Below are 27,992 nucleotides of genomic sequence, written 5' to 3' on the forward strand. Positions count from 1 at the left end.
AAATTTTGAGCTGAAAAATTTTCCGAAGAAAACTATAGATTTTCTTTACGACTAAATCCAAATTTCCGATTTTCACGGAAATGATCCGAAGGTGCCCCTGAATTAGCTCCAGGCCATTGCATTCCGTTCTTTATTGGCCATAAAGGGGGGCCCACTGAGTTATGCAAAGATAATAAAACAACAAACGTACTCACAAGAGTAGCCCTCCAGAAAGTTTATTTAATTTACCATTACCATCCGATGGTATTGAAAAGTTATAACTAACTGAATTAATAACAGGCCAGGTACAAGATAAAGATAGATTTTAGTTTAAACTTAAACCTCCCAGTATAGTTTTTACTATTTTAGGAGTACCTCTATTAAAGATTAAAGATTAAAGATTAAAGAGACTTTCATAATTTTCAAGATGGAATATTGTGTGTACTGTACTGTGCACTCTGACATATTTTTCAGAACCTTCCAACGCATGACTTATAAATATAAACGCATGCGTTTTTCAAACGAGACGAGCGTAGTGTAACCTGTTCTTGTAACCCTGTAAGTGTGCAAAAATTATTGTGTAACTGAGTAGGGCCGCAGTACAGCTAAAACCAGAAAGCGAACGTCGGACCTAAAATTCAGGCACACAACGAAACGTTTTAATATTATAATAGTCGTCTGCTGTGTTCCCAGGTGGTTTCGTACAGCTCTTTAAAAGACATACTTGTGTAATCCAATTCATTTTGATCTGTAAGGATCCCTCAGCTGAAAATTTAAGTAGTAGAAAGTTTTAGAGAATAAAATCTTAATCCCCGAATTTATCAGCTGTTTTTGGCTTTAGTCTACCAGTGCTACGGAATTTTGAGCTAATAGTTTGCCGAAGAAAACAGTAGATTTTCTTAACAACTAAATCCGAAATTCTGAGGCCGTTAACTTATATCCACCGAAATGAACAGTTGGGTGTCCTTGAAACTTAAACACGCAGGAATTATTTCCGCGCATTTTCACGTACGCTTCCTGATTTTAGCTTTTCGTCAACCCTACTTATATCTGAGAGCGTGCCGGACAGGCAACACTCAGCACAGCTGCATAATAATTTATGACAATCTACCGGTTAAATTTTATACTGATAAGGAATGGAAAACAACTTGTGATATGGGCATGTTTGTACCAATCAAGAAGAAAACAAAAAACAAACATCATAAATTAGTAAGGGTCAGTTATTAAAAGACAGTTTAGACGGTGTTTAACAAAACCACGTTCTAAGCCATTTTCAATTTTGCCAACAGTCATGTCTAAACATTGTCTGCTGATGACGGTAACAAGAAGGCTTGCATCCCAGACTAGAAAACTATTTATCTACGTAAAATAAACCATTTATAAACAGATTTGGAGGTCCACTGATTGTCTTAGGCCAGGGCCTAAGTTAGACTCTATTTAAATACCTGGTCCTAAGTGTTTTTTGAAGATGTCCAAATAAATATTTTTGTGAGTTCCGATCACGGTTATATAAAATAACGAATTTTAAACTGCAAAATTCAGTTTGTAACGAGTGTGAAACTCAATAAAATAAAAAAAGATTGGGCAACCCAAACAAAGTCAAAACTGTGTCTTTACGTACACCACTCGGATGCTAAAGATAATTTAGTTTTATGTTGCATTCATGCGCCCTGCACATTGCCAGAAGTCTAAACAATAAATATTTCTTATACAGAACCAAAAGGCGATTGAATAGAAATTGAAGTAGAAATGATTGGCATGTAAGGCTCCCCCTTTCCCCTCCCCCCCTCCCCACCCCCCCGCTCCCTGAACTTTTTTACCTACAACTTAAAGAACTTCACCACCTCCAATGGACCCAAACAATAATTGAACATTCAAATTATTTTAGATTCCCCACAATTGATATTGGCCAAAATTCAAATGAAAAATTTCCCTCAAAGGCTTAAACCTTCTGTGAATTTTCCAATTTACTGTTCTGGTAAAATTCTTCAACAGTATTAATATTTGCAGACAAGAGATCAAGGAAGTCCTTCATTTCCTTCAAAACAGTCTCTTCGTCCACTTTTCCTCGCCCCAGTTTGTCCATGAAGTCCTTGCGGTATGGGACAGCTTTCATGGCAAGCTAGAAGACAAAATTCACATAACTATTCCTCAGAGAGGGCTGACCAATACCATCAACCTGATATAAATGGACCAATTTTGTCCATTTGAACTGTGGCCGTCAAAGCGTGAGACTGAGAAATACACTTCTCAAACTCATTATTAATAATATTCATCAAGAGCTAGAAAACAAAGAAAATCACTACTGTGACCGTGGTTTGGATATGTGTTCCTAATCAGCCTAATTATCATAAACATTTTGCCAACGTTAACCTTGAATTTCTCCAAGAATTATTGATCATTTGAGAAGCCATACCAAACACCTTAAAAGTGTATTTCATCAGATATCCAAACACCTCGAAGTCATTTAAAAAAACTTGGCTGCGCCTCGTTTTTTCAACCTACTTCTCAGCATATGGATATTTGATGTGTTTGATATCAGTTACATCTAAAAGGGTGTATTTCATGGTCTCACCTTTGACAATGAGTCATCATGGTTCTAATGGATAAAATTAGTCCATCTGTGCAGGTCAAAAGATGGCTTTTTTCGGTCGTATCACTGGTCATCAGTATTGGAATTAGAGGGTGATAACTTACCACTGACCAATTGGGTCTCCATTGAATCTAACAGTGAAACCCTGGGTGCTAACCATTTACATGGAAAACCCGGAACTTCCAGTTGGAAAATCAAATGGTACGCATCATTCCATTTGGAGTACTTCTGAAATTATGGGCTTCTGGTCAAAGTGTTGCATTTTTGTTACTCCTTTTGGGATTTACAGCTGATGCTATTACATTTTGCATGTTATCCATCTTCTGTTAAGACAGGCTAAATTATTTCTTATTTATGCGGAAAATTTCCATCTGGTTGGTTTGCGTAAATGGTAATTAGCACCCCCATTCACCTTTTATCCCAAATAGTGACCAGCAGATGTCTAATTTCTCCTTAAATACTACTTGAGTGAATGTATCACCATGAGAAAGGGGGTGATCACCAAATTTAAAATTTGTTGTTGTTTGCACAAATTCTCCTTACTCGTACCATAAGAAATAAACAAGAACAGTGAGGAGACTATACATATTGATCATGCAGGTTAAAGGTTAATGCAGTTGTGAAAGGGCCATGAAAATTTGTATTAAGTAAACAATAACCAGATTATATGCAAAGTTGGATGTGAGCCACTAGGACTAGTAAGGCAATGTGCCTAGCCACTTCATGTTGGGTGTCATAATAATAATAATAATAATAATAATAATAATAATAATAATAATAATAATAATAATAATAATAAATGTTATTAAACCAGGGTGACCTCTTCAGCATAAAATGCTGATATCAATAAGGGCCCTGTAAAAAAGAAAAGAACCTAAAAAGCCTAAAAAGCCTAAATACAGCCACTACCTTGAAAAGTAATTAAAAAGCTTGTGATCTATAGAATTCCAAAAATAAAAATATGAGTTTTAAAAATCATGACTGAGTTACGATCCTTCATTGCCTGCATTGGACTACCATCCAGCCAGAAGGGAGCCTGTACTAATGCGCCTAGATGCGTCATGTTGCATAAATTTCTGGAAGCTAAGCAACAGCAACAATAAGCCTGGTGAGGTTCAACCCAAGACCATATACATGTAGATCTAGACAAGCCTATTCAAGCTTGAGTTTTTGCAGTGTACAGTGAGCTGCAGAGCTTGAAGAAACTTGAAGTGCAGTGAACTTACAGAGAAAATTCCTTGGACCATCCACCCATGATATTTCTTCAATGAGGCCTCGTAAGCTTTCTTGGAACACTTCACTAGATCTTGCTCTCCTGTAAGAACGTCCTCAAGGAACACAATGATAAATTGCATAGCCCTGCGAGTTGGAGAATTTTAAGTGAGTAATTTAAAAAAAAAAAACATTTCTCAGTACAAAGAACATTAATTTTGTTAGGCAGAAAATGACTGTTAAGGTGCAAGCATTCTGAAAGTGCTTAATACACATAATATAAGTCCACATGAAAACTGCAAGTCTGACATAAGCATTTGCTTTAGAATAAAAAAGTGACCAGCATCAAATTTCTACCTGTAATATTTATCAATTCTTATTCAACCCCTGACATCATGAGAATTACGGATATGATCACCCAAGGTGAATTTTCTTAATGTTTTAATAACTTCTCAGGGGCAGCCAACAGATCGTTTCGGTAAATTATCTGTTTGGAAGACCCTAATCCCCTACAATTTTCTGAAGGGAATTTTTAAGGGAAATTTAAGGCCTTGTGTTTTTGGATTGATAAAAATGTGGTTTCAGGTACTGAAGAAATGTCAGCTAAGATTTTCTGAGAGGAAATAAGACCTAAGGTTTTCGGGAAATGGACAAAAATGCAGGGCAGGAAACTTAGGCCGTCCGAACGTCCGAGACGGATAGCTTTTCCATTCGGACAAGGAAAAATATGATCCAACTTTTCCGACTGGGCAACCATGTTACAGGAAAAAATTAATGAACTTTTTTCTTGACTTTGGATATAGAATGAATCATTCTTTCCATATTTGATAACTTACTGCCATAAAAAAGTAGCTTTTACAGAAAAGAAAATATCATTTTGCGTAAGTTGTGTGTTTCGTTACGCGAAGCCTGCCGCCATTAATTTCCATGTGAGTCCAGCTGTACAGCATAATTGCAGGCGGATGATAACACGTGCTTGTCAGGGTACCTTTTTCTGTCGCTTATGGAGCGTATCGACAATGTCTTTGTCTCAATCAAAATTATTGAAATTGAAACACCTGGCAGTATTGACATGGATGTTCCTTCCAAAAAGAAAAGAAACGAAGATGACAAGAAAAAAGATGAAGCGAAGCGTGTCAGAAAATTTCAGCCAGCATAGCAGAAAGAGTTCGAGTTGGTTTTTATGAGGAACAAACAGACAAATGCATTGCTTGACTTGACGGAAGTATCCAGAGCTAGCTGATAAAAGCAGCCCAATGTACATTGGATGTGGAGATGGAGTTCAAGGAATCAGAGGGGAAACACTGACAGCCCATTTGAAAAGTCGTCGCCATGTTGTTTGCCATACCAGATCGCCAAATGACCAGAAACCGGAGGACAAGCCATTGGAAAAAATTTGTCGGATTTTTTGGGCAAGTAGTTTTGTGGTTCGGACAAGTAAAATACACATTGCACTTATCCGAATGGACAAGCGAATTGAGAAGAAAGTTTCCTGCCCTGTAAATGCCCTTAATAGATTGTAATTTTGAAAAGACTCAAGTTCCCCTAGAATGACCGATCAGATAAAAATATTATAGCATGTCCTGAAATGAGCCTACAGAGCTTTAATAGCACTCCACATAGCCTGAAAACTGTCATTGGGTGCCCCTGACTTCTCCCCAGTACTTTTATAAGAAAAGTATGGGGACAAGATTTGTTCTTTGATAATTAGGGGTTAAAGGGTTAGATGCTTCTCCCTTATATATATTTAATTTGTCACTACTACACAGCAGTTAAAAGTTGTTAAACAAAAAAAAAAAAAACTGACATCTTTTGTTCCTTTGTTGTTGTCTAGTAAGTTGTTGTTTTTACACATATCAAATTAAACAAATTTCAGGGCTACTAGGCAAAAAAACCAGGGTCAATGTTACCAGTGCAATATTGTACAACGGACAGTGTAATAACATAATTCAATTAGTGACTGACCTTTTGAGCCAAAGCAAGGCATCTGTGGCAGAATTCTTTGCAGTAGTTGCCCCGGCCTCTATTTCACTTTCCACAATATCTTGCAGTGTTTTAAATTTTTCTGGATCTTGAGCAAATTTATCGTTAAGTTTCTGAAAACAAAAGACAAAATTGGAGAAGGTCCAAAAGAGACTTCCTCATAATTTTAAGGGGGAGCTGTGATTAATATTTTTAATATCTCATTAATATCTCAAAACCCTATTTCCAGTCCTTTCAACCTCCCCTACTGCCCTGTTCTCAAACCAAAACCTTTCATAGCATTAATCCCTGGTGAAAATCTTTGGAGGATCTTCAAAGATCTTCAAAGATCCTCCAAGATCTGCAAAGATCTGCAAAGGTCTTCTAAAGATCCTTGAAGACAAGGATCTTTTAAAGATCCTCACAGATCCTAGAGGATTTCTTGAGGATCCTATAAAGATCTCTTGAAGATCCTGATGAGGATCCTTTCAAAGATCTTCTAAAAGATCCTACAGGATCCTCAGAGATTTCATTAGGATCCTACAGGATCTTCAAAAAGATCCTTTAAAGGATCCTTTCAAAGATCTTTGTCAGGATCCTTAAGGATCCTCAAGGATATGATGAGGATCTTACAAGGTTCTTGTAAAGAACTGTTCAAGGATCTTCCAAAGATCTTTATCAGGATCCTTAAGGATCCTCAAGGGTCTTACAAGGTTCTTAAAAAGATCTTAGAAGGATCCTATAAAAGATCTTTGTCAGGATCCTTAAGGATCCTCAAGGATATGATGAGGATCTTACAAGGTTCTTGGTAAGAACTGTGCAAGGATCTTCCAAAGATCTTTGTCAGGATCCTTAAGGATCCTCAAGGGTCTTACAAGGTTCTTAAAAAGATGTTAGAAGGATCCTATAAAAGATCTTTTTCAGGATCCTTAAGGATCCTCAAGGATATGATGAGGATCTTACAAGGTTCTTGGTAAGAACTGTTCAAGGACCTTCCAAAGATCTTTGTCAGGATCCTTTAGGATCCTCAAGGGTCTTACGAGGTTCTTAAAAAAGATCTTTAGAGGATCCTATAAAAGATCTTTGTCAGGATCCTTAAAGATCCTCAAAGATCTGATGAGGATCTTACAAGGTTCTTGTTAAGAACTGTTCAAGGATCTTTCAAAGATCTTTTTCAGGATCCTTTAGGATCCTCAAGGGTCTTAAGAGGTTCTTAAAAAGATCTTTAGAGGATCCTATAAAAGATTTTTGTCAGGATCCTTAAGGATCCTCAAGGATCTGATGAGGATCTTACAATGATCTTCACAGGATCCTATCAGGGATCCTTGAAAGATCTTTGTCAGGATCCTTAGGAATCTTCGGAGGTTTGATGAGGATCTTACAAGGATCTTAAAGGGATCCTATTTTATCTCTTTCAAAGAACTTTCCCAAAATCCTTAACAGTCATCATGGATCTGATGAGAATCTTAGAAGGATTTAAAGAAGATCCTTTCAAGGAGACAAAGAGGATCTTAGAAAGATTTTTGAGGATCCTTTCAATGATTTTTGTCAGGATCCTTAAGGCTATAATTATTATAATGATCTTACAAGGATCTTTAGACAAACTTGTAATGAGAATCTTATCAGGTTGTTAGAGAGAACTTTGCAAATCATGGTCTTGTGATTTACTAAAATATAGAATAATAAACAATTCACTAAAACATAATTGGGGTTGCTTTGGAACCAAACAGGCTAATTGTACCAATTTTGCAGTCATGGATGAAATCACCTTTCAATCATGCATAAACCATACACAGTCACATGGCAATGTAGTTATAAACCTCACCTCAAAGGCAACAGAACTAAATATTTTTTTCTTGCAAAGAAAGACTAGTGATCAGCCACATAAAATCTCAACAAAACAAGATTTCCTGGGTCTACAAATATTTTCACAAAATGTGAAGACAAGCAATGACTGAAAATCTCTTTCTTCGACTTTGACAACAAAAGAAGCTAAAGGACAAAACTTTACAACATTAGATTGTGATCAGTCGATTCAATATTAATTTTTGTGATTTTTGGAGCTGCAATGGGCCAATACTGTGGAATTTTCAGGTAACAACTGATGTTAGCCATATCAATGCATGAGTTATATTTTCTTCCTATTTTACCTGATAGGGAAAAAATAGAGAATCTATTTTATTTGTGTTTTATTTTTATTTTAAGCCTATTTTAAAGGAAGATAGAACAAGGTGTTGTATTTTATAACTATTTTCTCATAACAAACTGAAAAAATAGCCTGTAAAACAGCCTGTACTCCTATATCACTATTGCTCAATAAAATGTGACCGTACACGGGAAAACGTACTTTAACGCTTATCCGTTAAACGGGCAAAACCGTTAACCATCCGTTAGCTGCCCGTTAGAGAGCTCTTTCAAAAGCGTTAGAGGCGTTAACAAACCCGTTAGCTTTAAACGTTTAGCGTTAGAACGAAAAGTTTACCCGTTAGCCGAAGTTCTGTATCCGTTAGCCGTTAGAATTAGAGCGTTAGAGCGGACAGCGTAGGCGTTAATACAAAATTTGTATCCGTTAGAACGCCTGGCAGAGGCGTTAGAAAAAATTACCTTCCGTTAAACGGGTAAATCAACTGTTTACTATCTGCCATTAGAATTGCGTGAGTTTCACTGCTCCGTACGTAAAGAAAGATTTCGCCGAAGCGACCTTTTTAGGTCATGAAGGGCACTACATATTATGACATAATATGCGATTAACACAGTCTATATAGTGTAACATTTTAAGCGACTAACTTTCGTCGGTGTTTTAGTATATAGTTAATATACCGACACGAAATTAAGCAAGTAGTTATCTGCTTAAAATTTGACAGTATTAATGTACCGACGGAAAATAAGCCAGTTGTTATTGGCCTAAAATGTCACAGTATGTAATAAGTGTTAATATACAGACGCAAAATAAGCCAGTAGTTACTGGCCTAAAATGTCACACTATGTAAAGAGTAACATTATACCGACGCAAAATAAGCCAGTAGTTACTGGCCTAAAATGTCACACTATGTAATAAGTGGATGCAAAATCGGCCAGTAGTTACTGGCCTAAAATGTTGCACTAGGTAATGAAAGCGGTTCCAAAATCAGCCAGTAGTTACTGGCCTAAAATGTTGCAATATGTAATGTAAGCGGTTTCAAAATCGGCCGTTAGTTACTGGCCTAAAATGTTTCAGTATATAAGGTAAGCGGATCCAAAATCGGCCAGTAGTTACTGGCCTAAAATGTTGCAGTATGTAATGTAAGCGGTTTCAAAATCGGCCGTTAGTTACTGGCCTAAAATGTTTCAGTATATAATGTAAGCGGATCCAAAATCGGCCAGTAGTTACTGGCCTAAAATGTTGCAGTATGTAATGTAAGCGGTTCCAAAATCGGCCGTTAGATACTGGCCTAAAATGTTTCAGTATATAATGTAAGCGGATCCAAAATCGGCCAGTAATTACTGGCCTAAAATGTCACAGTATATAAAGAGTAACATTATACAGACGGAAAATAAGCCAGTAGTTACTGGCCTAAAATGTCACGCTATGTAATAAGTGGATGCAAAATCGGCCATTAGTTACTGGCCTAAAATGTTGCAGTATGTAATGTAAGCGGATCCAAAATCGGCCAGTAGTTACTGGCCTAAAATGTTGCAGTATGTAATGTAAGCGGATCCAAAATCGGCCGTTAGTTACTGGCCTAAAATGTTGGACTAGGTAATGAAAGCGGTTCCAAAATCGGCCAGTAGTTACTGGCCTAAAATGTTGCAGTATGTAATGTAAGCGGATCCAAAATCGGCCGTTAGTTACTGGCCTAAAATGTTGGACTAGGTAATGAAAGCGGTTCCAAAATCGGCCGTTAGATACTGGCCTAAAATGTTGCAGTATACAGTCGAACCTGTATTAAACGGTCACCCTCGGGGAATGGCTAAGTGACCGCTTAATACAGGTTGCACAGAATACATCTCTTACTTGGTTAAGAAAGTTCGGCGGTAAAATGGTATGACGAAGAAGAACATGGTATTCAAACAGACTAGTAAAACATTAACGCCACGATTGTGTGAAGCTCAATTGCACGCTATTTGTTACCATATTTAAGTGGTTTCCTTTTACAAGGTGACCGTTTAAAACAGGTCAAGACAAAATAGAAACAGCTCGCTGGGACTTAGTATAGGGTGACCGCGACCGCTTAATAGAGGTGACCGTTTAATACAGGTCAGAATTACAGTAAATAAGAGGAGTAATTTTCGGGACTTTGACAACTGACCGCTAATAGAGGGTGACCGCTTAATACGGTGCCGCTTAATACAGGTTCGACTGTATAATGTAAGCGGTTCCAAAATCGGCCGTTAGATACTGGCCTAAAATGTTGCGGTATGTAATAAGTGTTAATAGACGGAAAATAAGCCAGTAGTTACTGGCCTAAGATGTTGCGGTATGTATTAGCAGCGGTTCCAGCCACACTGTACAATTTAAACGAATCAGAATAATCTCGAATTAACACGAAATTGTATTTTCAAGCCACGTTTACGTTGAGGTTTACGTTGTGGTTTCCGTTGTTGACACGGGCAAGCTAGACCATGCCTGATACATGTTCACCGTGTTAGCTACAAGCATTCAACAAGCAAAGATACAAACACAATGCACATATAAACAACTGCTTTATTTTGTTATACAATAAAAATATACTGACTCTTTTCAAAGTAAGGTTTTCAATGTTTTTTTCCCGGGGTATCCAATCGATGGAAATCGATGATTGGAAATTCAATCGATATCAATCGATAAAATTAGTTAATTTGTATCGATACCTACACAAAAACCGTTCATCGATTGCTATCGATTGGTTCAGCAACCTTTAACAGACGTCACGCACGCTACCTGTTCGATCATCCGCCATTTTTAGGAAGCCCTGGGAACGAAATACCAAACACCAAAACTAAAATGTTTCATCGCTTACTACTTTGTTGTAAAAAACGAACGTCTTTTTTATATTTTGCTGCATATTGTATACCAAATATTTAAATTATTTCAAACATCAGTTATTTTATAATTAAAATCCCGACGACAAAGAGTCCATCTGGCCAATGGATGACACCCCCAACACAGTAACTTGTGCTGAATTGAAACAGTATTCAGCACAACTTTCTGTGCATGGATAATATCGCAAAACGCGAGGGGATCGGGAAGCCAATTTAAGGAATAAACACTTGGAAAATATACGAGTACATGTCTCTTTCTTGCCTACATGTCTACGTGTGCATATTAGTTACCACTTATACACATAATACTTGTAAAAAAAAGATAACGGGTATGGTCTGAGACTGAAAAATACGTCCTCGCCATGATGATATGAATTGAAGGAGCTTTGTGTTGGGCATATACTTACAAAATTTGGCATATACTTACACAATTTGGGAAGTAAAATTGATGCATTTAAAAGCAAGCTTTAACGATAACGATTCTAAGTAATAACATAGCGTGCAACCTAATTGCGGGCTCAAGGAGAGACCGCAATATTTTGGACGCAAGATCTCGATCTTGAATCTTGAATCAAAATATGTTCTGCCAAAATCGATCGATAAATCCTCGTAAACCAATCAGAATCCATTTCCACACGAACAAGCATATTTTAAAAGATGGCCGCCGCGTCGGCCAGTGTACTCGATTTTCAAAGCCAAAGCTTCGCATTATTGGAGTGTTAACGTACTTTTAAGAGATTGACAATAGAAAGAAACAGTTTTCTTTAAACTGCGACTTTTTCGGCCGCTGTTTCACAAGCTGAGAATGGAAACGCGCGACCGCTACCAGTACGCTGCACATAATTATGCTTGATTGTATTTAAATCTTTTGAATCAAAACTTCGAAAACAGCGTTTCCTTGATTAAATAACGCAAAATAGTTCCGGGTGTAATCGGACGTTTCAACCCATCGAATCTCGGATGTAAATATTGCGCAGTACGCTATACCGACTGGCTTCAACAGGGCCATGCAGGTTTTTTAATCTAACTACCCAACGCGATGGCCAACCAATTTCAATGCTCAACAAAAGTTTTATTGAAAATCCCTCGACTCAAAAGTGTTCTAGCCCGCACTTCCTCACCATTGGTTACTTCTAGTCTAATTCCTATTGGCGTTATCATGGTACATTTCTCAACATACGCACGGCCGTGCGTCCATCCGATGACGTGTGCAAGTCAGATAGAGAAGCATGCCTGCACTATGTCCGTTATAAAAAAGCATTTTACAGGGAGACAACAACATAAATAATGTATATTTCTAAAAGTTTGTCGAAGTTTAATGAAACGCTAAGATTAAACAAATATGACAAAATGCTTTTACCTTTGTGTTTTTGTATAGCACATTTAGGAATTTGGTAATTAATCAGGAACAAAACCTGCTTTGCACGAAAAATTTACTTTATTTTCACCATGTCATAAAAAAAGTGGTTCATACTTTTACTAAACGTATCTCGAGTTATGGCTGCACTTGTGAAGTTTGGAGAGCACTCAAGAAGCGTCTCTCGTGCTTTACAAACTTCTCGCGTGCATCCATAACTCGACATACGCACGCTAATGCACTTGTCATCGGGGGGGACCCCGGGCTGATATGGGGACTTTGCTAATTGTGTATTTCAAAGTTCTTGTATTTCCCCACCCGTGCGGGATTTGTTTCTTGCAAAGTCCCCAGTATTTGGCGAACCCAACTGGATTTGAAGATGCACTTCAGAACTTTATTTGGGTTCTTTAAACAGTCGGCAAACACTCGGACTTTGCATTCTGATGAAAACTGAACTTTAATTATTTTTTCTCGAATACTCCATAAGTTGCTATAAATCACTCCTCTTATTGTACATGCGCAGTAAGGTGAAAATTTCAACTTTTCATTCAGTCCTGAATTCCTTAGAATCTGTTTTCAATCTATCCGGACTGCTGAAGAACAAGGGAAAACACACTATCATGATGGTTCATTGCTGCTTCTAAACACAACGTCTTTAAGTTTCCTGAGTACTCTGAACAGTTGCTGTGATGCTTCAGAAATTAACATTATGAATATTTAAAAATCAACTTTTTCTATCCTTAACAATTTATCAGACCGCTTCTATTATATCACTAACAAAAGACGACCTGTTGACCTTTAACAGTGACCTCTATAAACAATAATATATACACAGAGGAATTTTAAAGTTGCCTATGCCTACAAATACGTACAAATTTTTGACGGATGGTCTGTTTGATAGACAAAAAACAATGGATTTTAAAACATACCTTCTTGTTCTCCTCTGCCATCTTGCCATCGATTGAGTGAACAAAAATCGTCCCCAATCTCCTCTCAGTTGAACATAAGCGAAGTCCCCACATTTCCCCCACCACAAGGGAAGAAATTTGTTGCAAAGTCCCCATAAAGTCCCCGTATTCCCCCACATCAGCCCGGGGTCCCCCCCCTCGGGGAAGCCGATGACAAGTGCATAAGCATGAACCAATAGACCTTATCTCGGTTTTCGACGCCATTTCGACGGGTAGGCAAACACGTCTTGAAATAACAGTGTTTGTATGGAAATCCGATGTCAAATAATTTTCATAAAATATCGCTTAGAATGAAAAATTCACAAAACTTTTGGCACTAGGAAAAGGATTTCAAGAAAAAAATTGGAGGGATGTAGCAGTGAAAGAAAGCGTCCAGTCGTGTTTTAAATTTTAGCCTGTTTGTCTACCCGTCAAAATGGCGTCGAAAACAGTGGGCCAGTTAGGCCAGTATCTAACGGCCGATTTTGGATCCGCTTACATTACATACTGCAACATTTTAGGCCAGTAACTACTGGCCGATTTTGGATCCGCTTACATTATATACTGAAACATTTTAGGCCAGTAACTAACGGCCGATTTTGGATCCGCTTACATTACATGTTGCAACATTTTAGGCCAGTAACTACTGGCCGATTTTGGAACCGCATTCATTATATACTGAAACATTTTAGGCCAGTATCTAACGGCCGATTTTGAAACCGCTTACATTACATACTGCAACACTTTAGGCCAGTAACTACTGGCCGATTTTGGATCCGCTTACATTATATACTGAAACATTTTAGGCCAGTATCTAACGGCCGATTTTGGATCCGCTTACATTACATATTGCAACATTTTAGGCCAGTAACTACTGGCCGATTTTGGAACCGCATTCATTATATACTGAAACATTTTAGGCCAGTATCTAACGGCCGATTTTGGAACCGCTTACATTACATACTGCAACATTTTAGGCCAGTAACTACTGGCCGATTTTGGATCCGCTTACATTATATACTGAAACATTTTAGGCCAGTAACTAACGGCCGATTTTGGAACCGCTTTCATTACCTAGTGCAACATTTTAGGCCAGTAACTACTGGCCGATTTTGCATCCACTTATTACATAGTGTGACATTTTAGGCCAGTAACTACTGGCTTATTTTGCGTCGGTATAATGTTACTCTTTACATAGTGTGACATTTTAGGCCAGTAACTACTGGCTTATTTTGCGTCGGTATATAGTGTGACATTTTAGGCCAGTAACTACTGGCTTATTTTGCGTCGGCATATAGTGTGACATTTTAGGCCAGTAACTACTGGCTTATTTTGCGTCGGTATATAGTGTGACATTTTAGGCCAGTAACTACTGGCTTATTTTGCGTCGGTATATAGTGTGACATTTTAGGCCAGTAACTACTGGCTTATTTTGCGTCGGTATATAGTGTGACATTTTAGGCCAGTAACTACTGGCTTATTTTGCGTCGGTATATAATACAATATACCGACCAAAGTAAGTCGCCTAAAATGTTACACTATGTAGACTGAGATAACAACATATTATGTCATTGTCGAAACCGCCGTCATGAAGCAGACGAGCGAGCGAAATTCTCGTTCGCAGGCGTATCCTAAAAAATTCGTTATAACTTCTGCGAAAGAAACTGACCATGAGCGAGCGACATAGTCGCAAGAGGGAAAAAGACGAATCGAATGATTTTATTGTACGTCTAGCGAAAGTTTTGACGATTGGTTTGTGCTGTTGACTGACAATGTTGTTTATGTCGTAATTCAAGTGGTAAGTCTTTGTCGAGTCAGATCGCTGATTTCGTGTGCTCTTTCGAGCGGAAAGTTGTTTACATAAATATGTCCAGCACGAACGCTTTTTGCTATAAAGTGGTTGTTGTCTTGTATTTGGTTTAAGCTTTCATGGCGATAAAACCTCTTTAGCTTGACGACATCCTGAAATTGGCAACGGAATAAATTATTCTGATATTGAACAGGAATTAAGCCGTCAAACGCTCCTCGGTGGAATCATTTGACATCCGTGACTATATAAAATGAAATTTTAAAGATATCTTTCATTCAAGTCTTTTATATTTCTGATGGCAGTATAAACAAAGCAAGCAGAGCGTGTGAATGCGCAAGTTCACGTCAACTCTGTCGTAAACAAAATGCAAAATAATGTTGACGCTAAAAATAGACGCGGCAAGAAATTGTGCGAAGAGTTTGTTTTCATTTTGCGCTCGTTGACTATGTTTACATGAAAATATTTCAAGCTTTTATGCCTATACCGATCCGGCCATTTCGCTCCACGACAACCTAAAAATTAATTTGCTTCAGACTTTATTCAGATCTTGTCAAACGCTCCTCGGTGAAAACATTTGACATTCGCGACTATGCAAAATGAAATTTAAATTTTCGTGTGTGGTTTTTTATACTTCACATCGTGCAACATGATTGTGAGATATTCGGCAGTTCGTGAAAATCTTGTCGGTACACTAGACTGTATCTACCGCTTCTAACGCTCATGTAAGTCGTTAATTTAAGCGTTAGATTTTTTTCTCGGCCGTTTAACGGCTCCAGCTAAGCGTTAGAACAGGTTGCGTAAGCGTTAGAAAGTTTTCATGAGCCGTTAGGCAGAATTAGTTAGGCGTTAGAGCGTTAGGGTTAAACGTTAGAACGTTCAAATGATCCGTTTGCCATGACCAGTTTGCCGTTAGACCGTTAGGACAAACCGTTAGAACGCTTTCAAGGCCGTTAACTACCCGTTAACTACCCGTTAGTTTTTAGCCGTTTAACGGATAAGCGTTAAAGTACGTTTTCCCGTGTACGGTCACAAATAGTAATACACTGTTTTATTTATATTTTTTCTACAAATAGGATAGGCAATGGCCAGTTAGATTGTCTGTATCACATGTTGTATGTACATATTTTGTATACACCAAGGGAAACTTCATCTCCCTAATCTAAGGTGAAGTTACTGTTATTTTGTATTCATCATTGTTGATGTATACACCGTCAATGTTGAGCCATATAAAAAAGACAAACGCATGATGTATACTTATTGCATGTACACTTTTTTGCTCAATCTAACAATTACATATACCAGGTACTTCTTTGCAATAAACTTATAAACTTTAAGCTTATGTATGCAATAATAACAAATGGTTTGGAAGAAAGAGCAAGGATGTACTTATTTTCTATACCACAAGATTGAGCCGTATTTTTGTTATTTTAATTGGGCAAATAAACACATAAAACCAAGATGAGAAACTGATATTAGTATCTGTAACTGGCCTGCTTTCCAGGAAAAGCTTTAAAAAAAAATGAAGCTTATATTAAACTTGACTTATGTCTAGGTCAATTCCAAAAGCGATCATCCCCCCCCCGGGCAAACCCCCGGGCATTTGACTTTTTAAAAAATTTCTGATCAAATTCCCCTCTATATGGGCCGATTTCTAGGTCAAATGCCCCACTGGTTGGGGCTGAAAAGTCATCGTGTTGGTTTTTTTTTTTTTTTTTTTCTGTATTCGCTAGCTCTGTTTATATAATGTCTAGGTCAATTCCAAAAGCGATCATCCCCCCCCCCCCCGGGCAAACCCCCGGGCATTTGACTTTTTAAAAAATTTCTGATCAAATTCCCCTCTCTATGGGCCGATTTCTAGGTCAAATGCCCCACTGGTTGGGGCTGAAAAGTCATCGTGTTGGTTTTTTTTTTTTTTTTTTTCTGTATTCGCTAGCTCTGTTTATATAAAAATCAACGAAATTCATACATTAATAAATTTAAAACAATTTATTATTAAAGATAATGCATAACATCACATATGAAACTCAACTTACAGAGAATTTAACGATATATGTACCGATACTCGCTTTTCTTTTATTTTAAATGTACATGAAGTTTGTTAATACGTGTGATAACAAGAGCAATGATAAAAAACACTAAGTTATGAAACCTAGACATGCCAACAAGTCGAGCTTCGAACGCCGAGCAAAGGGAGAACGAAGCTTGAGGGAACTTGGACATACCACTGAAAATGAGAAGCGAAGGGCAATATGTAACCCCGCCATGCCAAAAACAATCTCAGATATATTTGTTGGTTGACGCAAAATATACGCGTAAATTCTGGCTGTGAATAAAGCATTTCGACAATTTATGCGACCGCTGACCAGCATTTTTTCGACGGGTCAAATGCCCGATGGGTCGGGTTTCTATTCGCGTCAAATGCCCCACTATGTGGAGCCGAACAGGGGTCAAATGCCCGGGGGTTGCCCGGGGGGGGGATGATCGCGCTTGGAATTGACTGATACATTACATGTAGTACACGTCACTGAAATGCATTTGTGAAAACAATATTACATTCAGACCTTCTTCGATGGATCTCAACTCCATTTGATGCCAAAAAGAACAACAATGCTTTCAATCATAATTCCTACAACTTTCATGCACAGTGCTAGCTTTTAAAATGAGCAAGAAAACGTGGGGTCACAACAACACCGGCAGCCATCTTGGATTTCATTCAGACTGGGTAGACTGGGCACGAACAAGGCCATTTTGGTCAGCAGATATGCCACTGTAGGCTCTCGGAAAAGACCGTTTCATTTTCGATTTAGGCGGAATATTCAAGAAAACAGGAGACATTTCCCGTGGATTTTCACCTCTGTTAAGCTTCAAAATGTTGGGTTCAAGCAAAAAAATGTGGATAACTACTTTTAGCAAGAGGTAAGCTTTGAAATCAATAATTTTGATGAAAAAGACTGCATAAAAATGTGTGATTTTATAGATCTTCTATGGGAATTTCGAATGCATGTGCTTCTTGAATCTTATTTGAGCTTAACTGCAAATTCGAGATTGTTAAGGTAAACATTCCCTATTTATTTTTCTTATACATGTAAAGCCTTTGCAAACGTTTTTACAGAGTAATTTGTAGCCAGGTTGTTATCATGTCTTGGTATAAGCTGAAGACTTAGTGATCTTGGTTTGATTGACGTTGCATGAAGATCTGGAGTTCATGATCAACTTCATGGAGTGTATAAGCTTATATTTTCTGTAGCACCATGAGTTAAAGGTCGGATACCCTTATTTTTCTCAGAAATCAACAAGATTATTACAGATGAGAAGCTCACTGAAACATGTGTCTAAAAGCGTATACTTGGCACTGCCCAGATCACTGTCACAGTGATCACTGAGTAACCACTGGTCACTCAGAAGAACTGACTTAAAATGCACTTTTTTCTGTTGTACTGCAGATTTTCAGCTCAATAATGTTGTCAAGGCTGATACTCAATCGTGAAGCTTCAGAGTCAAGTCAGCAAATCCTGCTCAATAAGCTAAGTCACTTATGACCGTTGGACTCTATTTTAACTGGTTTGATTTTGTTGCAAATCCTGACTTCTGCTACTCCTACTGAGAAACAATAATTATTATCAAATAAACTTTTGTAACTTGCATAATGGAGTATTGGTCATTACTTGATATCATATACATGTAGTTGAAAACAGCAAGGGTACAATCAATCTTTTTTTTACGAAATATCCAATCATTTTTCTTTTTTATTTAGTACTTCCCCTGAACCTTTACATAATTCAAGACAAAGCCATTTTCTGAATGTTTCTTTCTTGAGAAGTTTACTGTGAAATTGTTTTTTTTGCTGTTACTTGTTTGTAGCTCTGGCTGTGGAATACGGTCTGTGAATGACAAATTTATATTGTGTGTAATGCATGTAATTAACCATCCAGATATAGTTAGGTGCAGGAATATATGAAGTATTGACCATGAAATCATTTGCAGTGGCAAATGCTACAACTAATTGAAACACATGAACTATGATAATTCTAGGCTTAGAACAAGGATTTAAACCACCACCTATATTCAACCTACATGTATTTTATAGCTATTTTATTTCTGGATCTATAAACCAGCAGTCAGTGCTATTTTAACCCTATGTTAACTTGCATGACATACATTTCATGCCCTATTTTAAACCTGTTTTAAAGGTATTTTTGTACCATTTTCCATTTTTTCCTCATTAAATTATTCCTGTTTTATTTTTATTTTAAGCCTATTCCATTTTCTCATCAAATTATATTCACAAGCTTTTCAATTTCATGATATAAAATCCCATGAAAACCTCTTGAAAATTTGACCTTGAAAATCTCCTGAAAAGCTAAATGGGAATTCCATGTTGTGCCTACTAAAACCGAAGTATTTTTGTGAGCTTTATGACTGTTAGAAAAGCAGATCTTAGCAAGGGCTATTGGAATCTAAAAAGAAAATTGGGGGTAACCACGCAATTTTTTAGAGATAATTCAGCAACAATTACTCTTTCTTATTCTAAGGCAGTTGTGAAATACAAAGCAATGTATGGCGTTTTACTCCAAATTGAAGCTTTATAATAATAATAATAATAATAATAATAATAATAAATTTAAATTTATACCGCACAGTTTCTAATTTTTTTTTTAATTTATACTGCGCAGTTTCTCTGAAAAATGCATGGTTACCCCAAATTTTCTTTTTGGATGCAACGAGCACTTGCTAATTTCTGCTTTCTCCGCACAGTTTTAAACTACGCAAAAATACCCCTGTATTTAGTAGGCACCACCCATAGGAAGCTCGAGATGTGCAGAACCTATGTGCAGTAATAAAAGTAGGCACCGTCCTAAAGGGACTTTTCATCAGTTTTTCATAGTCTGATACTTGATGCAAGAAATTTCATGGGCCATGCTGTTTTTCACATTATTTTCATGGATTTTTTATGCTCTTTCCATGGCAACTTCATGGTTAAAAAATGCTATGAAAATGTCCTTACTCATGACCTTGAAAATCCCCTCAAAGAGTGTTGGAAATGCCATGGATTTACCATGAAAAAATACTAAAATTTTCATGGGTTTTGGTTTTATAGTGTGCAATGAGAATGCCAATTATCTGTGCAATGTTCAATGGAGCTGCACAGAGTGTTACTTTAAAGGAGAAATTGTGCATGTAAACTTGACATAATTATTTTCAATTTTGTCAAAATGCATATTTATTAGAGTGAATGATTTCTTTTAATTATCAATGTAACAGTTCAAAACCAGATGAGTCTTGATTATGCCTTTGCCTGAGAGTGAGACTTGTGGCTAAAAGATGAGTTTTTTTCATAAAATTAATGCATAACTGTTACAAATTTATTGAAAGGTATTGTTTTGATAGCTGACATTGTACTAGGCACTGTAGGCAACATTTTCTTTTAACTTGTCATCTAACCATGTAAAAGTGTTGCAAGTTGTGATAACATTGCACATTGAAGTAGACGTTAGTTCAACTTTTGTACAGCACGTTTCTGCAACTTGCAACACCGGTTGCAATACATGTAGGTATAACAATGTCTTTCAACTTTCAAGTCATAACAATGTTGTACTACAGCTTGAAAGAAAAAGAATTAATCCTGTCTGTATTTCTCATCCTTTATTTGTAGTAATTTTTTTCATGTCTTTCTGCATGTAAGTGGCCTCATTTTCATGAAAACAAAGGGCTCCCACAAAAGGAAGAAATAAGAAGAAAAAACAAGTTACTTTATGAGGCATTTTTACCCTTACTTTAGATTTTTACATTTTGCATTAACTGTTGTGTTTCATGGTAAGGGATTGATGATTTTAAACCATGAGATTTTTAATGTAAAACATCAAAGATCTATCTATTTGTAAAAAGATGAGAATAATCTGAGAAATAAAAATAAAATTTACTGCTTGTTAAATAGGATACCTATTTTGTGCATGAAAATTAAGAGTTTTGTGAGAGATGCACAAAAGGATCTTTCTACCATTTTTCCGGAAAATCCCTGAGTAGTTACGATCCTTGAGAATTTGTGCAGAAACCTTGAGAAGATCCTTCACGTCCCTTCCTTGCAAAAATCCTTAAACATCCTTCTATCCTTGCAAGAACGTGAAGGATCTTAGCAGAACCCTATAACAATCCATCAGGTCCCAGCAAGGCTCCTACAAGGACCATGAAGAATCCTGCAAAGCCCCTGTCAAGATCCTTAAGGTCCCTGCAAAGAACCTTTAAGATCCTTCAGGATCTTTTTAGGTTTTCTCATGATCCTAAGAGAACCTGAAGGATCTTAGCAGGACCCTGTAAGGATCCATCAGGTCCCTTTAAGGATCCTACAGTACAAGGACCATGAAGAATCCTGCTAATGCCCTGTTAAGATCCTTCAGTTCCCAGAAAGATCCTTCAGGTCCCTGCAAAGATCCATTAAGATCCTTGAGGATCTTAAAAGATCCACATATTAAGGATCTTTTGTGGATCTTTTTGAGGATCTTTAAGGATCTTGATTAATATCCTCAAAGATCTTGCAGGATCTTGTAAGAACCTTGAAGTCCCTGCAAAGATCCTTCAGGTCCCTGCAAAGATCCGTTAAGATCCTTCAGGATCTTTGCAGATTTTTACAAAGATCCTTACAAGAACCTCAAGGATCTTGGCAGGGCCCTGTGAGGATCCTTAGGTTCCTGCTACAGGATCCTTCAAGATCTTGCAGGATCTTGTAAGAACCTTGAAGTCCCTGCAAAGATCCATTAAGATCCTTCAGGATCTTTGCAGATTTTTATAAAGATCCTTACAAGAACCTTAAGGATCTTGGCAGGGCCCTGTGAGGATCCTTAGGTTCCTGCTACAGGATCCTTCAAGATCTTGCAGGATCTTGTAAGAACCTTGAAGTCCCTGCAAAGATCCTTGAGGATCCTGCAGGATCTTTGCAGATTAAGCAAGATCCTTGCTGGATCTTGCAGGATCTAAACAGGATCCTGAAGGATCTTTGTAGGGCCCTGTGAGGATCCTAAAGGTTCCTGCTAAGTTCCTACTGGATCCTGTTAAGATCCAGCAAGGATCTTGCATAATCTGCAAAGATCTTGCAGGATCCTCCAGGATCTTTGCAGGGACCTGAAGGATCTTTGCAGGGACTTCAAGGTTCTTACAAGATCCTGCAAGATCTTTGAGGATATGAATCAAGATCCTTAAAGATCCTCAAAAAGATCACAAAAGATCCTCATGTGGATCTTTAAAGATCTTTAAAGATCCTCAAGGATCTTAAAAAGATTTTCACCAGGGATACTCTTGGATCTATGCAGGCAGGAGGCAGAATTGCAAAATATTGTCATCCAATCCAAACCATTATCCCAACATTAGAAAGGATTTAGCAAAAACTCAGAGCAGAAGGTCCTGGCAAAAATTACAACAAAAATATTTCATTTGCCGCCAGAGGAAAATAAAAGAGACTTTGGCCTATTTTTGAGGTACAGTGTATAAGAAAAATTAAGGTACAATTCTTGTGTCCGAAATGGGGAACATTTTGGTAAAAGTTGAGATGTGAAAGAATATGGGGTCAACTGCCCTGCGGCAGAGGATTATATGAAACTTTATAGAGTATCCATGTAGCGGCCCCCCCCCCCCCCCCCACACACCCCTTTCCCCCAGGGGAGCTTGCAAAAGTAAAGGCACTACAGCAAATCAAATCTTTAAAGGGGCACAGTCACAGAGATTTCTCTGTGTTTTGGTCAAAACTGCTCATTGACAAATACTTGACCATTAAGGTACCTTTTTGCTGACATCAAAACTGCTCTTAGAGCACCAAGAATAAAATATCAAGTGGTTTCTCCTGGGAAGAAGAAACTTTAAATTATCAGTTTCTTAGTAATTTCTCCAAATATGCTGATGGAACATGAAAAAATTGGCCAATTTTTTCAAGTTTCAATCCATGTCAATCTTGGCCACCCACAGTCAAAGATAACGCTAGTTTCTGTGCAGTAGTAGGGTTACAGTGTTAACCATTATTTTAATGATTCCCTCAATGCAAATGGGTTTTTTGGCCATTCAAAGTAATGTCACAAATAGGTGACAGTCCCCCTTTAAGATCCTGTTCTTTCGGCAAGCCCAAGATTTCTGAGACTCTGACGAAACTTTACACCGAAGATAAATGCCAACAAATTCAGGGCATCATCGATACACTGAAAAGATAGAACACACCACATTACCTTTATATTACCATTGATGTCTGATTTGACAGGTGCAAACGCTGTTGGTCCTAGAACATCTGTTGGGCAAAAATAAAAATGTGACTACATTGTATATTAAACATAAATACTCATAATTTTACATTCACTTTTAAAAACACATCAAGTTGGCTTGACTGAATATGCCAAGGTTCAGAAATCTTCAGAACATCTTCAGACATGAGAATGATGTATTCACAGTAAATGACACAGGCATACTCGGAAAAAAAATCTGAGTGCTCCTATCAGGAGTAGAACCTAAGACCTTCCGATTACTAGACAAAAAGTTTGGATACTCTACCACTGAGCTACAGGAGACTCATGGGAGCTAAGGCCATTAAACTAGGTTCATGGGACAAACATCCTGCATACTGTTAGGATTGGAATGTCAATGTGTGGTATATGCGCAATGAAATAAATGTGATGGAATATTTTAAGCCTGGATTTATTTACCAGGCTAAAATATTCCATCACATTTGTTCCATCTTCAGATATCTTTGGAAAATGTTAATACTTTATATATCAGGAGCCAGGGTAATATGAAGATGAAATTCTTGTGCCTTTTGACACTAAAGAAAACTTGGCAGGTATAGAATTAGTTGTTCGTGTCTAGGTTAATCTCTACTATGCTGTGTTGTTTCCTTACAAAAGAATTTTACAGTGCGACGCACCTTACCATGGCCACCCAACAAACTTTTTTACAAGTTAGCCAATCAGGATACGCAAATTTGATGAACGGTCACGCTTCCTTGCAAAATCCAACAGACAAGTGACCCAACTACAAATTATTGAAAACATGTTGTTTTGTATTTTAAGAACAAGGAGGAAGATATCCTGATTGGATAACTTGTAAAAAAAGTTTGTTGGGTGGCCACGGTAAGGTACGTCGCACTGTAACTCTGAGAGGTTTTCAGTGCTCTACTTTTCCCATCTTCTCAGACACCAACATTTCCAAATTCCTTTTGATCTGGTGTGTCCCCAATTATTGCTCTGCGCTGAATACAGAAACTCTTAAACAAAGTGATTTATTTATCGTTTATTTATATTATTTATTACCTCCATCTTGTCTTTCTATACCCGGCCCTCTGGGTGTATACCATAAAATTCCAAACATTCATTTGATAGACTTTTTTATGGAGTTATTTATTATTCTTTTAATCAAAATGTGAGCCTCTCTAATGACCATATAGCTACCAAAGAAATTCCACTCCTCGAACAGTTTACCGACCTCCAAAAACGCAGACTACACTTATTTGTCATATTATTAAAACAATATATTTATTAGTCTGAAATGTCAGCCGTCTCCTCTCCCTAACCCACAGGGGGCGCGGGAGAGAGAGACGTCTGAATTCCGAGCGTTATAATGTCGTCCGTTGACGTCACGTACTTTTGCGAATATGGTAGGTAGTTTTTGATTGGTTCTTCCCTAATTGAAATAGATAACCATTTCTTATTGGTCGAACTTGCGAAAACAGATATTCCATTTCGGCGGCGAATATAAAGTGTTGACAGGCCAGACACAACTCGTAAGTTCCTGGTGTGAAAAGTGACTTCTTGTTTAACGACGTCTTTAACGTGGTTCTGCTCTCGCGAGTATATCTCTTAAAGATTTTCCTTTTTGGTATGAGATAAGTGGGAGACTCTTTCAATATTTCTAGAGCCGGGTGGTAAGTTGTGAAGATGGGAAGAATTTTACTTCGCACTTTCTCGTTTTGTTGTAAAGCCAACTTCCGTTCAGTGAATTTAATCTCAGAGGTTATTTTTTTCAATGAGATTGTGTTGATAGCCTCTTGCCTGAAGGCGCGTTTTGAAGTTGGCGGTATTGCAAAAGAATAATTTCACTGAGTAGTTGGTTCTCAGAAGTCTCAGCGATTCTCCAATCATGCGGGAATCCTTGACATTCGCACGCACTTTAAACCTACAGAGACCTTCCAGTACACATTTTTCTTCCTGCCTCCCACCGGGGTCAGAAAAGGACTAATAAAAAATGAAGCCCTTAGACTTCTTCGAAACACCTCCTCTGCAAACTCATCTTATTACAACATCATCCACTTCAAAACGCACTTTTGGGCTAGAGGCTACCCTTACAATCTCATTGAAAAAATAACCTCTGATTTTCGCTGAACGGAAGTCGGGTTTACAACAAAACGATAAAGTGCGAAACAAAATTCTTTATTTGGTCACAACTTACCACCCGGCGTTGCCTAACCTCAAAAACATCTTGAGGAGCAAATGACTTTTAATGCAAAACCAACCATTGCTTCGAGATATATTCTGAAGGACCTACTCTTATTTCATACAAAAAAAAATAGTCCAAAAACGCAAAACTATGACGAGAAATCACATTTCATACCACCATACCACGTTAATATGAGTCGTATCTGGCCATAGCCTGTCAACATTTTATTTACTAACAACATTTATCGGAACATTTTTCAATTCCTCTTCGGTGGAAAATGAAGTGCGATCCCGTACATACATTCTTGATGCTTTGTCTTCAAATTTTACAGCTTACAAAACGCACACAACCCCCTACATTATGCATGCTGCAATGCTTCCAAGCGTTTCCATGACTAGTGGCCGCCATTTGGTTTCAAAGGTTTTTTATTTATGCAATTTTGCATAAATTACTGTGTGACGTCAACGGACGACATTATAACGCTTGGAATTCAGACGTCTCTCTCTCCCGCGCCCCCTGTGGGTTAGGGAGAGGAGATGGCTGACATTTCAGACTATATATTTATGCTTGCAAATGCTTTGAAAAAAAGCCGATTGAACAGGAATTCCAAACTAAAGTATATTACAGTGGAAAGTACATGTAGAAAATATGCTCTTCCCTGAGCCTCAGATTTTTTTGTAATAACATATTTAATATAAGTGTGTTAAAAGTAGTAGATGCAAGTAGTAGTAAACTGTATGGTATACATGTTAACAGTGTTGTAATCGAAAATAGCATGTAAAGTGCCTATATGTTTAAAAAAAAGAAATTATTAGTATTGTAGGTTTTTTGTTTTTCTCGTCCCCATTGTTTCTCTTTACTATTGTAAGTTATTTATTGATTCTTTGTATTAAGCTTGATTTTGTATTATGTATTTGTATCTATATCTTGTATTTGTATCTTGTAATACTTTATTATGGCTTAATGTTCAATAAAGTTATTAGTATCCTGAAAAAAAAAATTCTTTTAATCAAAAGGGATTTGCTCAAGCAATTAGACATGCAAAAGTTATAGAAAGATTTAGGGCTCGACAATTCGGAGTCATCTTGACTCCATTATCAATGTACCGTATATGGATATTTATTTAGTTATTTTTTTATTTATTATTATATTATGAAGCAGCTGGGAACACTAATAAAGCTAACAATGAGTGTATTTTACATGGCTTTATATCCAGGAGCACTGAGATTTTTTTTGAGTGAGGGGTTTTATTCAGGGATGGGTGAGTGGAGCTATTTGGAATTTTAAATTGATCATCAGCAATAAATCAAAGACTAATCTAACTATAACAAAATTCTTGAATCTGATTTGTTATCAGCAGACCCTATTTGAGCAATTATTGGACAGTTTACGTGTCATGCCTTGTGTAATTGGATAGTTTACGCGTCATACCAGCCTAGTGTAATTGGACAGTACATGACTCATTTTTGCGCGGTGTAATTTAATCGATATCGAAACTTAAATCAACTATTGTCCTCTATTTATTCACCAAAGCTATTGGCTGCTTTCTCAAATTTGTTAGAGTTATGATTAAATAACATTGGACTCCTGCTGAACGATCATCCGATTTTGTTAATCCCTCATATGATTACTGACCGAATTGGACTCCACTCAGTCCTATCACCATTATTAATCAGCTGATTACCCATTGATTACTCATTGATGTCATTGATCATGCATTGATTAAGTTATGTCTGGTTTAACTCATCAACAATAGATGAGCTTGGGAGCTGGTGCCTAGAAGGTTGATGGAGCTGAGCAGCAATCAGGCACGGGGAAGGAGGTATCCATGGCAACCCTGCAAGCGGCCACCACCAACGGCACTGTCACACTGAACCCAATCAGTGAAATACTTACCAAACCCGATACTTGCCAAAGGGAGGGCAGAGAGGGGGGCTTGAAAATAATGCACACAAAATGACCTATCTCGCAGGCCAGCAAGGAAGCAAATACGGTGCAAACCATGGGGCGCCCCCAGCAGAGAGCTCAAAGGTCGCCGCCGAGCCGTGACGAGAGGCGACCGCTGACCGGCATTGAGCTGACTTTAACCTTGCCTAAAGTACATTTAGCCACATTCATTTAAAAAAAAATAATATTACATAAAATTCCGTATAATTTTTTTTTCTTTCTTGCTCATGAACTGAAGCTTTAAAATTGTACATAAAAATTATTTTATCCAAGCTCTCATAAATAATTTATTGCAAAGAAAACAGAAATTGTAAGCTTAAGCTAAGCTCTTAAAAAACTGAAAATGTACAGTGTCCCATCGATCAATATAAAGCTTACAATAATTAAGCCTCCCACGGAACAGTTCAGAACATAATCTCTTTCCATCATTATTAAAAAAAATAAATAAAATGATGTAGCGATGAAAATTAGTTATCTGGAAACTTAACAATAATTGTAGAGAACTTGAAATCAATGCCCAACATGTTCGTGCCACGAGATACAAATGAATATGGATGAAGAAATAGAATATCCTTGTTAATTTTTAAACAAGGGAACGCGTACTCACCGAAAAAAGGAACTACTTCACTTGCAGCATCTAAAAATGGATTTGTTTTGATTCTAGTGTCCTCGGGAATTGGCAAAAACTGATGGGTTGCTTCAGTAAAAAAAGACATGATTATCCTTCGACGCGTGTTTGTTCGAAACACAGCTTCTTTCCTTACTAGGGTAGGGTTGGTT

General features: G+C 37.5%; 1 protein-coding gene across 1 annotated transcript; it reads right to left on the minus strand.

Annotated features, from left to right (window-relative positions):
• Positions 1–187: 187 nt before the first annotated feature.
• Positions 188–27,979, minus strand: LOC146466802 (glycolipid transfer protein-like). The gene is made up of 5 exons (XM_085126517.1): positions 27,820–27,979; positions 23,069–23,127; positions 5,750–5,880; positions 3,799–3,931; positions 188–2,101 (listed from the first exon to the last, which is right to left on the minus strand). Exons 1-5 carry the CDS (start codon positions 27,926–27,928, stop codon positions 1,922–1,924), a joined length of 612 nt encoding a protein of 203 aa, XP_084982643.1. The 5' UTR covers positions 27,929–27,979; the 3' UTR covers positions 188–1,921.
• Positions 27,980–27,992: the final 13 nt, after the last annotated feature.

The sequence above is a fragment of the Pavona decussata genome, unplaced genomic scaffold (genome assembly GCF_977016875.1).
Source record: "Pavona decussata unplaced genomic scaffold, jaPavDecu1.1 SCAFFOLD_140, whole genome shotgun sequence".
In the NCBI taxonomy this organism is placed as follows: Eukaryota; Metazoa; Cnidaria; class Anthozoa; order Scleractinia; family Agariciidae; genus Pavona; species Pavona decussata.